We start from the raw sequence: 12,792 nt of genomic DNA, 5'->3' as shown, positions 1-12,792 counted from the left end.
CCCTGGTGAGGCATGCCCCTACTTACCTTCCCTCCTCGATCCATGGCATCACCTGGGCTGCAGTCCCAGCAGTGGCCACCGCTCCTGGTGGCGCTGCTGGGACTAAGAGCTGCCGGCCTACCGATTGGCTGGCAGCTCACTGAGGCGGGACCTCCTCCCTCAAGTTGGTGGAAAAAAACGGGACGGATCCCGGGGCTAGGCGTAAGTGGGTTCGCCATCAACTGTCACGTCGGAGTCCAGCTCCCATCCATCCACCGTAAAATTCTAGCCCATATTTCAATGTGTATTAATGCTTTGCTTCATTAAGTCTTGTTTTATAATAAACTGATCATCTTTTTTTTTTATTAAAGAAACCTGGTTGGTATATTTTATTCTGGAATAAAGAGTAGAGTCTATGATTGACTGTATTGGTAACTAGGTAAACATTTAAATATATGCTGTGACCTGTGGAGAAGTGGAACGAGAAAGGATAGTGCATTCCTCCTGCCTCTGTTGTAACACAACTGAATGCTCGTGCAGCCAGCAAGAAAAAAAGGTATACAACCTTTGTTCTGTACATGAACATATGATGAAAATTGAAGTGGCATTTACAACATAATTCAATGCATACCACAGTTAACCAGCAAAAATCAACAGGTTAGAACATGGCATAAGGTAGACAACCAAATCAGTCTTGCATATGCTGATCAGAATATCTTTGTTTTGAAACTGTATTACATACAGATAGCAAAGCATGAAATTGTGCTGGAACTCAATAGTACATAGATGGCTTTTTAAACAGCATAAGCAGACCCTGCGAATAAAACACTGAGCCATACAAGACAGGAAGGTGGTAGGTTTGATTTCAGGGAATTGCTATGTTAGCTCATATATGCTGAGGTGCTAGTGGGCATACTAAACTATCCTGACAGGGTCGGGAGAGGGGGCAGGAAAAAAAAAAAGAGTTTGATGTCCAAAGTAAAAACGTATAAAAATCTATTATACATGGCTCTCAGATGAGGACAGGATCAAGCTTGGATACAACACTTCAATCATATTTTAATAGCTGGTTAGCTATCACTCACTAGGTTCACTTATGAAATGTGGCTGCTGGCAGAAAATAGTGGATGACTGATGGTGTACAAAGAAAGAGTCACTGCCCTCAGAAAATGATAGAAAAGAAAAACAGGAGGTAAAACAAAATCTTTCAGATATACAGAAATCCCAAATGGTCTGAAAAACTACCCAGGAAAACCTCTAGGTGCTTGCCATCTTGGGACAATATTCTGGGCAACAAAGTTCTTCAGGCTGGGCAGGTTGCATATTTACCACTTGTACAAACAGGATCCAGGCACCCCACAAATGCTGAGGGGCTAACTGCCATGGGACTAGGATGCATCTTTTGGAGAAGGGACATCAATCTCTGAATAACAGGATTCTATGACAGCCTTGATCTCTCATTGGATCATGCCCTGTATCATGTTTTGCCTCCAAATGCTTAACCTTCTTCTGAAGGTGTTCTCTCATTCTGGACTGTGATTACATGCTGGCCAATAACCTTCATTTTGGCTTAGACAGCAAGTTACTTGACATCATGGGGGCATAATAGCCAATTTTGACCTTGTCTTCATCTGAGTTCTACATGTTCACTTTGCAACAGAAGTTAGAAGATCACAAGATGATTAAGGATGAGGAAGACCATTCACCCATCTTGAAAGATCCTAAAGTTACCCTCCCATCCCTGTCCCCTGTAGCATTAAATTGTTTCTTAAATAATTCCAGGGTTTTCGTTTCAGCTACCTCTTTCTGGAAGACAAATCTACATGTTGATTACATTCTGAAGCATTTCTTAATTTCAGTCCTAAATTTGCCTATTACTATTTTGAACCCATATCCCCTTATTTTATATAAAAGCAAAATACTGCGGATGCTGGAAATCTGAAATAAAAACAAGAAATGCTGGAATCACTCAGCAGGTCTGGCAGTATCTGTGGAAAGAGAAGCAGAGTTAACGTTTCGGGTCAGTGACCCTTCATCGGAACTGACAAATATTAGAAAAGTCACAGGTTGTAAGCAAGTGAGGTGGGGGTGGGGCAAGAGATAACAAAGGAGGTCTAGATTGGACCAGGCCACATAGCTGACCAAAAGGAAACGGAGAAAAGGCAAACAATATGTTAATGGTGTGTTGAAAGACAAAGCATTAGTACAGATTAGGTGTAAATTCAGTGTATTTACACCTAATCTGTACTAATGCTTTGTCTTTCAACACACCATTAACATATTGTTTGCCTTTTCTCCGTGACCTTTTGGTCAGCTATGTGGCCTGGTCCAATCTAGACCTCCTTTGTTATCTCTTGCCCCACCCCCATCTCACTTGCTTATAACCTGTGACTTTTCTAATATTTGTCAGTTCCGATGAAAGGTCACTGACCCGAAACGTTAACTCTGCTTCTCTTTCCACAGATGCTGCCAGACCTGCTGAGTGATTCCAGCATTTCTTGTTTTTATCCCCTTATTTTATTCTCAGTTTAAATTTAAAGTTACATTCGAGGTTTATTATTCCAATCACTTGATCTTATATGCCTCTTGAGATCACCTCTCAAACCCCTTCTTCAAAGGGCTGAAAAGTCTAACTTTTTCCAACCTTTCCTCATAACTCAGAACCCTGAGATGGAGGCTAGCCATGTGGCTCTTCTCTATCCTATCCCCAGCATTTGAATTTCTCAGTCATTTCACTGCAGGCAAAACTGGAATGCAGCATTCGAAGGGTCATGTAAATTAAGCATTATAAAGTTTAATCCTAGCACTTCCAGCCTGTACTCTACTGTTTTGGCTATGTGGTTAAACATTCCATTCCCTTCGTTGATTGCTACCCTGCAATATGATCAAGTTGGCTCCCAAATCTCCTTAAGCTTTATTCTCCGTACTATTTTAACGCCATTCTTGGAGGACATGGATCGCTTATTTTTTTCCTTCCTATGTGCAGCAATTTACATTTGTAACTATTAAGTATCATCTATTGTTGTTCTGCTCACATATTTTATCCACCTGTTTTTATAATTTGAGCTGCCTCTTCCACCGCCTCTCCAAGTATTGTATCATCTACAAATCTGACCATTATGTATTGAGTTTCTGAGGTTACCAACGTTGTCACGGAATTGTATTTATCATCTCCTCTGTTTGAAACAGTGTACCTTTAAGACAGAGAGAAGCTTTTGGATTTCTGAGACAGTGTGCCAGCTGCACTTGCTACCTAGGCAACAGCAGGAGAGAGGTCACATGGTGTACTGTAACACTTTAACTGTGTTAAAACCGGCTGAAACCAGTTTTGAGGGACTCACCAGCAAAGCATGCTAGATGAGAAAAGAGCCGTCCACTTCTTTCAGCAAAAATTCTACAGGGAGCTTCAGGCCAAGTTACCTGCCTAAGGAGGAAAAAACCCTTTGAAGTAAACCATGGCTACCCGGCCCGCACCCGACTAGACCCAACGACGTGGTTCAGGTCAGGTCTCTCTTCCGAGTCCAGCATTCGGGCTCAGGTCGGGACGGGCTGGACTGGACGTGGACAGTGCTGCCTTGCTCCGGGAACAAAGAACAGTACAGCACAGGAACAGGCCATTCGGCCCTCCAAGCCTGCACCAATCTTGATGCCTGCCTAAACTAAAACCTTCTGCACTTCCGGGGCCCATATCCCTCTATTCCCTTCCTACTCATGTATTTGTCAAGATGTCTCGTAAACGTCGCTATCGTATCTGCTTCCACCACCTCCCCTGGCAGCAAGTTCCAGGCACTCACCACCCTCTGTGTAAAAAACTTGCCTCGCACATCCCCTCTAAACTTTGCCCCTCACACCTTAAACCTATGAACCCTAGTAACTGACTCTTCCACCCTGGGAAAAAGCTTCTGACTATCCACTCTGTCCATGCCGCTCATAACTTTGTAAACCTCTATCATGTCGCCCCTCCACCTCCGTCGTTCCAGTAAAAACAATCCGAGTTTTTCCAACCTCTCCTCATAGCTAATGCCCTCCAGACCAGGCAACATCCTGGTAAACCTCGTCTGTACCCTCTCCAAAGCCTCCATGTCCTTCTGGTAATGTGGCGACCAGAATTGCACGCAATATTCGAAGTGTGGCCTAACTAAGGTTCTGTACAGCAGCAACATGACTTGCCAATTTTTATACACTATGCCCCGACCGCTGAAGGCAAGCATGCTGTATGCCTTCTTGACTACCATATCCACCTGCGTTGCCACTTTCAGTGACCTGTGGACCTGCACGCCCGCATCTCTCTGCCTGTCAATACTCCTAAGGGTTCTGCCATTTACTGTATATCTCCCACCTGCATTAGACCTTCCAAAATGCATTACCTCACATTTGTCCGGATTAAACTCCATCTGCCATTTCTCCGCCCAAGTCTCCAACCGATCTATATCCTGCTGTATCCTCTGACAATCCTAATCATTATCCGCAACTCCACCAACCTTTGTGTTGTCCGCAAACTTATGAATCAGACCAGCTACATTTTCCTCCAAATCATTTATATATACTACAAACAGCAAAGGTCCCAGCACTGATCCCTGCGGAACACCACTAGTCACTTCCTTCCATTCAGAAAAACACCCATCCACTGATACCCTCTGTCTTCTATGACCGAGCCAGTTCTGTATCCATCTTGCCAGCTCACCTCTGATCCCGTGTGACTTCACCTTTTGTGCCAGTCTGCCATGCGGGACCTTGTCAAAGGCTTTACTAAAGTCCATATAGATAACATCCACTGCCCTTCCTTCATCAATCATCTTAGTCACTTCCTCAAAAAACTCAATCAAATTAGTAAGACACGACCTCTCCTTCACAAAACCATGCTGTCTCTCGCCAATAAATTCGTTTGTTTCCAAATGGGAGTAAATCCTGTCCCGAAGAATCCTCTCTAATAATTTCCCTACCACTAACGTAAGGCACACTGGCCTATAATTTCCTGGATTATCCTTGCCACCCTTCTTAAACAAAGGAACAACATTGGCTATTCTCCAGTCCTCTGGGACCTCACTTGTAGCCAATGAAGATGCAAAGATTTCTGTCAAGGCCCCAGCAATTTCTTCCCTTGCCTCACTCAGTATTCTAGGGTAGATCCCATTAGGCCCTGGGGACTTATCTACCTTAATGCTTTGCAAGACACCCAACACCTCCTCCTTTTTGATAATGAGATGACAGAGACTATCTGCACTCTCTTCCCTAGGCTCATCATCCACCAAGTCCTCTTTGGTGAATACTGATGCAAAGTACTCATTTAGCACTTCGCCCATTTCCTCTGGCTCCACACAGATTCCCATCTCTGTCCTTGAGTGGGCCAACCCTTTCCCTCGTTACCCTCTTGCTCTTTATATATGTATAAAAAGCTTTGGGATTTTCCTTAAGCCTGTTTGTCAATGACTTTTCATGACCCCTTTTATCCCTCCTAACTCTTTGCTGAAGTTCCTTCCTACTGTCTTTATATTCCTCAAGTGCTTCATCTGTTCCTAGCCTTCCAGCCCTTCCGAATGTTTCCTTTTTCTTTTTGACGAGGCTCACAATATCCCGCGTTATTCAAGGTTCCCGAAACTTGCCAAACTTATCTTCCTTCCTCACAGGAACATGCTGGTCCTGGATTCTAATCAGCTGACGTTTGAAAGACTCCCACATGTCAGATGTTGATTTACCCTCAATCTGCCGCCCCCAATCTAAATTCTTCAGTTCCTGCCTAATATTTTTATAATTAGCCTTCCCCCAAGTTAGCACCTTCACCCGAGGACTACTCTTATCCTTATCCACAAGTACCTTAAAACTTATGGAATTATGGTCACTGCTCCCCCACTGAAACTTCGACCACCTGGCTGGGCTCATTCCCCCAATACCAGGTCCAGAATGGCCCCATCCCTAGTTGGACTATCTACATATTGTTTCAAGAAGCCCTCCTGGATGCTCCTCACAAATTCTGCCCCATCCAAGCCCTAGCACTAAGTGAGTCCCAGTCAATATAGGGGAAGTTAAAATCACCCACCACCACAACCCTGTTACCTTTACATCTTTCCAAAATTTGTATACATATCTGCTCCTCTACCTCTCGCTGGCTGTTGCGAGGCTTGTAGTAAACCCCCAACATCGTGACTGCACCCTTCCTATTCCTGAGCTCCACCCATATTGCCTCGCTGCACGACCCCTCTGAGGTGTCCTCCCACAGTACAGCTGTGATATTCTCCTTAACCAGTAATGCAACTCCCCCACCCCTTTTACATCCCCCTCTATCCCGCCTGAAGCTTCTAAATTCCGGAACATTTAGCTGCCAATCCTGTCCTTCCCTCAACCAAGTCTCTAATAGCAACATCATAGTTCCAAGCACTAATCCAAGCTCTAAGTTCATCTGCCTTACCTGTTATACTTCTCGCATTGAAACAAATGCACTTCAGACCACCAGTCCCGCTGTGCTCCACAACATCCTCCTTGCATGCATGCAAAAGTGATTCTACACTACAGTGCACTATGGATGCTCATGTGCAAAAGTTGAAGGGGGGAGGCGGCGGCATGCCATTGGTTCCTGGACGAGATAAAGCTCAGATTCCCAACTCTGTCTGCACGATTCTGCAGGAATAGTCTGCTGCCGGAACGGATGAATAGGATCACAACATTTGGACAAGGTGAAGCACAATAACCCGTTTGATATTAACTTTATTTCGACAGTCGGGTCAGGTCAGGCGTGGAAAAAAATTAAAGGACTCCGGCCCGGGTCGGGTTCAAGTTTGATGTGGTCAGGTCAGGCCCGGGTCCGGTTGCAATTTTACACCCAAGCAGGCCTTTAATTTGAAGAGACCGTTTGTATTGCTGAAGTACAGTTTCAACTGAGAGACTGGCAGTTTTAAAATTCAAGTAGATCTACTGTTGTGTTCATCATTGAAAGAAATGTGTGACGCCTTTTGCAGCCAAAGTGTTTTGAATGTCTACCTATTGAAAGATTATTTCATCAAATCCGCGTGGAGACTTCGAGTGGCATTTGATTATTTTTACATTCGAATACCTCACCCATCAGGGATATAGCACACATTGCCAGTTATTTATTTATTCTTAACAGCTAATTTTTAAAACATCATTTAAAAAAAACCAATTAACCATGATTTTTGATGGTATGAGAGAATATGGGGGTAGTTAGGTTAAAATAAGAAGTTACAAGGTCTTTAGACATAAGGCTATCTTAATAGTGTTTAAGATTTAATTTAATAAATAGTTAATTTGTTGTTGTCTAAAGATACCTGATTTGGTCTGTTTTATCCTGGGGGTTACTAGCATTTAATTTGGTTGTTTTCCAGTTGAGTGGGAAAACTTTAATAATATGCTGCGACCTCTGGAGTGATGGGACAGAATTGACAGTGCATTGCTCCCGCCTCGGTCGTAACAACATAAACTACAAATGCTCGTGGTTCTACTACTGCGCGCTGAGACATTCCACTCAGTAGACCCAACTCCAAAACCAAAACAAAATTACTTCAACAAATACTCAATGTTCACTGCCTTTCCAACAATTTAGTTCAGAGATACAGCACTGAAACAGGCCCTTCGGCCCACCGAGTCTGTGCCGACCATCAACCACCCATTTATACTAATCCTACACTAATCCCATATTCCTACCACATCCCCACCTGTCCCTACATTTCCCTACCATCTACCTATGCTAGGGGCAATTTATAATGGCCAATTTACCTACCAACCTGCAAGTCTTTTGGCTTGTGGGATGAAACCGGAGCACCCGGAGAAAACCCACGCAGACACAGAGAGAACTTGCAAACTCCACACAGGCAGTACCCAGAATTGAACTCGGGTCGCAGGAGCTGTGAGGCTGCGGTGCTAACCACTGCGCCGCCCTTTCTGGTCCATTCCCAAGATCTATCCTGAGTTCTCACAGTTTTGAGTTTAACTGCTAACCTTTTATTTGGAACTTTGTCAAAAGCCTTTTGAAAGTCAAGATACTCATTACAGGGTTTGCAGCAGTATACTTGCTCATTGAAGTAGAGGAGTTTATAAGATGGGATCTTCCCCTTCTAAATCTCATGTTGATTACAGTTTACATAGGTATTTTTGTACCGATAATTTTCAAGTATACTCCTGATAACTGATTCCATTATTTTTACATGGTCCTGTAGTTCCCTGTATATGTTTTGTTACTATTTTTGAATAAGACTGTTTCCAACCTACTGGTATTTCCCTGGTGTCCAGTGATTTCTTCATGATTGCCAGTGCTTCAAAAATCTCCCTCCAGTCTCAGCACTCAGGGATAAATCTAATCCACCTAAACCAATTTGTTGAGCCTTTTTAGAACTTCCATCTCATTTATATTTAAGGCATTGATTTTACCTGGGATGCCTTAGTAAGGAAATGGCAAATTGCTCATGTCTTCCTTTGTGACTGTGCGGAAGTAATCATTCAGAACATTTATAATTTTGCGATCATCTTCAATTTTAAGCCCATTGACACGATCTATCATCATCTTTCTCTTACTGTTGATACTGAATGAATTTTTTAATGTTATTTTTAGCTGTAACTACTACGTTTTGTTATAGGTCTCTTTTTTGCCTCTGATCACTTTTTAACATGTTTCTGCATTTTTTTGTATTTATCCTAATGAAACACTTCACTTGCTTCCTGCAAGATCAGTAGAGGGCATTTTTCTATTTTTAATTTGTTTGTTAATTCATTTAGGTTTATGTTTGTTGAGTTTGAACATGTCAATGATCTGTTCTATATTTAATAGTCACCAGATTGCTCTCCTGTTTTTTTTTTAATTCTGGAAGGATTCCCATCATTTATGAAGATTTATGACCATCCTACCAGCCACTTGCCTGCAGCCTCTGAGTTTTTTGGTGAACTCCCCTCCTTTTCTGAACACTGGAATCATTTTGCATCCCATATCTTTCAGTTTTAAGTCAATGGATATATATGTGGTATTTAAAACCCCTATATTATTACCTCCTGTATCATTTATTCCTGTGCGGACTAGTACCACTGTCTCCAACTATCCCCTTCAGTAGCCATTCTAACCTTGCAGTATGTACTGCTCTAGCTCCAGATAGGCAGATCATCCTGCAGGTATTCTCCTCAAAATAAACTTTTTCCATCGTCCTGAGCAAATGACTAGCCTCTCAGTAACATTCAAATTGTGATTTTGTTCAGGTGCGCAGATAAGAGTAGAGACACATATATAATGGCAATGTAGTTCAACCTCACAATAAGCCAATCCAGTAATCAGACTGCACATGGTGCAAGTGGGGCAACAAAATAGTAGAGAAAAATGGAAGTGTGAAGATAGAAACAGAATCCCAGCAAACTTGCTGAGATTACCAAATGATGCACAGCAAATAACGTTTCCCAAAGGAATTGGCATCAAACTATACTTATAACTTACGTGTTGCTGGTGACTAAAATAGCACGTAAGAATTCTAGTCAATTAACGTAATCTCTGATCAGCAACAGAATGCCTAACTCCACCATGATGAGCAGCAAGATGGGTTAAAATAATTTTCAGGAATAACTGTCAGCCTGGCCACTTACCACCAGAATCAACATCTCTCAGCGGCCACAGCAAAGTGAAGGCAATCTGTCCCGGACCATAAAAGAATGGAGCAGTTCGAAAAGTTGGTTCATCCGAGTGCTGGATTTGAGATCCAAACTCATCCATAACGTACCAAATTGGCACTCGTTCTTCAGCTGACTGGAGACAGAAGTACGGAGACAAGAGCAACAAGCATGTCAACACTCCAACTTCTAGACAAACCTGGGTGTCACCGATTCCCCTTTCAGATTCTCTTTTAGAATCAAAAACTGCAACATGGACAACTGGGCTTTTTTTTTAAGCTTTACGCCAAACTAGATTTTTTGATGTCACCAGTTAGACGAGATCTAATATAATTCTGCTGTATTAACTTCTATTAGCATAATTCCCCAGGGAGCCAATAGAAAAGCAAAGCTTGTTCTACTGTTAAAGAATGCATTTTACAGAAATTCAATTAAGTACACAGCTTCTATAGCAATCTTGTCGTATGTTAATAAAAAGGCTTCAGTATCTGCACCATGATTCCACCCCACGAATCTTGCTTACCCCCTGGGACAGCTGGTATGTGTGGCTGAATTTCCACATCTCTGCCATCACATCATCAATGACATCATCATCCGGAACCTCCCCATGGAATTCCACCACAGTAAGATTGGCCATCCGGTGCAGCAAGCCAGGGACCTCCCATAACTGCTGGCGAACTTGATCCACTCGGTATGTCCAGAGGTGATCAATTAAGAAAATGCTGTAATACCGGAAATTATTGAAAGTCCCACAATTGACAAAGCTTTACTGTAAATAGCAAAATAAAGAACATCCTTCTAAAACAATTTTACACCATGAGCAAAAAAGGATACAGCAGTTTAAAACAGTTATAAGCCACATGCTTGCATCTACAATGGGGAAAATAAAGAAATTCACTTTTTAAGATTATGTCTTTACACATGCTTATTTCATCCATCATGGTCATTCTGAAAGTTAGGACTGCATTCGTCTCCATGCTGTACCTCACCATTTATAGCAAAATGAGGAACATGTTCATTTCATAGTCATAGACAGGAGTTTTAGAGAAGTGGTTACACCCAAGGTGCAGGCAGATAGATGGGTGACTGCTAGAAGGGGCAGGCAGTCAGTGCAGGGATCCCCTGTGGCTATCCCCCTCTCTAACAAGTATACAGTTTTGGATACTGTTGGGGGGGATGGCCTATCAGGGGAAAACAGCAGCAGCCAGAGCAGTGGCACCACGGCTGGCACTGTTGTTCAGCAGGGAGGGACAAAGCGCAGAAGAGCAATAGTTATAGGGGACTCTATAGTCAGGGGCACAGATAGGCGCTTCTGTGGACGTAAAGAAACTCCAGGATGGTATGTTGCCTCCCTGGTGCCAGGGTCAAGGATGTCTCTGAACAGACAGGGGGCATTCTGAAGGGGGAGGTTGAACAGCCAGAGGTTGTGGTACACATCGGTACCAACGACATAGGCAGGAAGAGTGATGAGGTCCTGCAGGGGGAGTTTAGGGAGTTCGGTAGAAAGTTAAGAGACAGGACCTCTAGGGTTGTAATCTCGGGATTACTCCCTGTGCCATGTGCCAGTGAAGCTAGAAATAGGAAGATAGTGCAGCTAAACATATGGCTGAACAGCTGGTGTAGAAGGGAGGGTTTTAGATATCTGGACCATTGGGATCTCTTCAGGGACAGATGGGACCTGTACGAGAAGGACGGGTTGCATCTAAACTGGAGAGGCACAAATATCCTGGCTGCGAGGTTTGCTAGCGTCACTCGGGAGGGTTTAAACTAGTGTGGCAGGGGGGTGGGAACCAGAGCAGTAGGACAGCAAGTGAAATAAATGAGGGGGAACCAGTAAATAAGGCCAGTAAGACTAAGAGGAAGAGCAGGCAGGGAGATGTTGCTGAGCACAGCGGGACTGGTGGTCTGAAGTGCATTTGTTTCAATGCGACAAGTATAACAGGTAAGGCAGATGAACTTAGAGCTTGGATTAGTACTTGGAACTATGATGTTGTTGCTATTACAGAGACTTGGTTGAGGGAAGGACAGGATTGCCAGCTAAATGTTCCAGGATTTAGAAGCTTCAGGCGGGATAGAGGGGGATGCAAAAGGGGTGGGGGAGTTGGATTACTTGTTAAGGAGAATATCACAGCTGTACTGCGGGAGGACACCTCGGAGGGGTCGTGCAGCGAGGCAATATGGGTGGAGCTCAGGAATAGGAAGGGTGCAGTCACGATGTTGGGGGTTTTCTACAGGCCTCCCAACAGCCAGCGGGAGGTAGAGGAGCAGATATGTAGACAGATTTTGGAAAGATGTAAAGGTAACAGGGTTGTATTGGTGGGTGATTTTAACTTCCCCTATATTGACTATGACTCACTTAGTGCTAGGGGCTTGGATGGGGCAGAATTTGTAAGGAGCATCCAGCAGTGCTTCTTGAAACAATATGCAGATAGTCCAACTAGGGATGGGGCCATAATGGACCTGGTATTGGGGAATGAGCCCAGCCAGGTGGTCGAAGTTTCAGTGGGGGAGCATTTCGGGAACAGTGACCATAATTCCATAAGTTTTAAGGTATTTGTGGATAAGGATAAGAGTAGTCCTCGGGTGAAGGTGCTAAATTGGGGGAAGGCTAATTATAACAATATTAGGCAGAAACTGAAGAATTTAGATTGGGGGCGGGAGATTGAGGGTAAATCAACATCTGACATGTGGGAGTCTTTCAAACGTCAGTTGATTAGAATCCAGGACCAGCATGTTCCTGTGAGGAAGAAGGATAAGTTTGACAAGTTTCGGGAACCTTGGATAACGCGGGATATTGTGAGCCTCGTCAAAAAGGAAAAGGAAGCATTCGTAAGGGCTGGAAGGCTAGGAACAGACGAATCCCTTGAGGAATATAAAGACAGTAGGAAGGAACTTAAGCAAGGAGTCAGGAGGGCTAAAAGGGGTCATGAAAAGTCATTGGCAAAAAGGATTAAGGAAAATCCCAAGGCTTTTTATACGTATATAAAGAGCAAGAGGGTAACGAGGGAAAGGGTTGGCCCACTCAAGGACAGAGAAGGGAATCTATGTGTGGAGCCAGAGGAAATGGGCGAGGTGCTAAATTAGTACTTTGCATCAGTATTCACCAAAGAGAAGGACTTGGTGGATGATGAGCCTAGGGAAGGGAGTGTAGATAGTCTCAGTCATCTCATTATCAAAAAGGAAGTGGTGTTGGGTGTCTTGAAAAGCATTAAGGTA

The 12,792-nt window shown here is 43.5% G+C and overlaps 1 protein-coding gene across 3 annotated transcripts in view; it reads right to left on the bottom strand.

Annotated features, from left to right (window-relative positions):
- ttll12 (tubulin tyrosine ligase-like family, member 12) overlaps positions 1 to 12,792 on the bottom strand; it is a 103,166-nt gene that overhangs the window by 69,967 nt on the left and 20,407 nt on the right. For all 3 annotated transcript variants that reach the window (XM_068050871.1, XM_068050873.1, XM_068050872.1), the window contains exons 3-4: positions 10,100 to 10,298; positions 9,553 to 9,712 (exon numbers count right to left, since the gene is read on the bottom strand). In XM_068050871.1, the coding sequence (XP_067906972.1) occupies positions 9,553 to 9,712; positions 10,100 to 10,298 (359 nt within the window). The remainder of the gene's footprint in view (positions 1 to 9,552; positions 9,713 to 10,099; positions 10,299 to 12,792) is intronic.

Source organism: Heterodontus francisci, chromosome 18 (assembly GCF_036365525.1).
Source record: "Heterodontus francisci isolate sHetFra1 chromosome 18, sHetFra1.hap1, whole genome shotgun sequence".
NCBI lineage: Eukaryota > Metazoa > Chordata > Chondrichthyes > Heterodontiformes > Heterodontidae > Heterodontus > Heterodontus francisci.
Note: the sequence above shows the minus strand (reverse complement) of the source record. Positions and strands in the feature narration are given on the sequence as shown.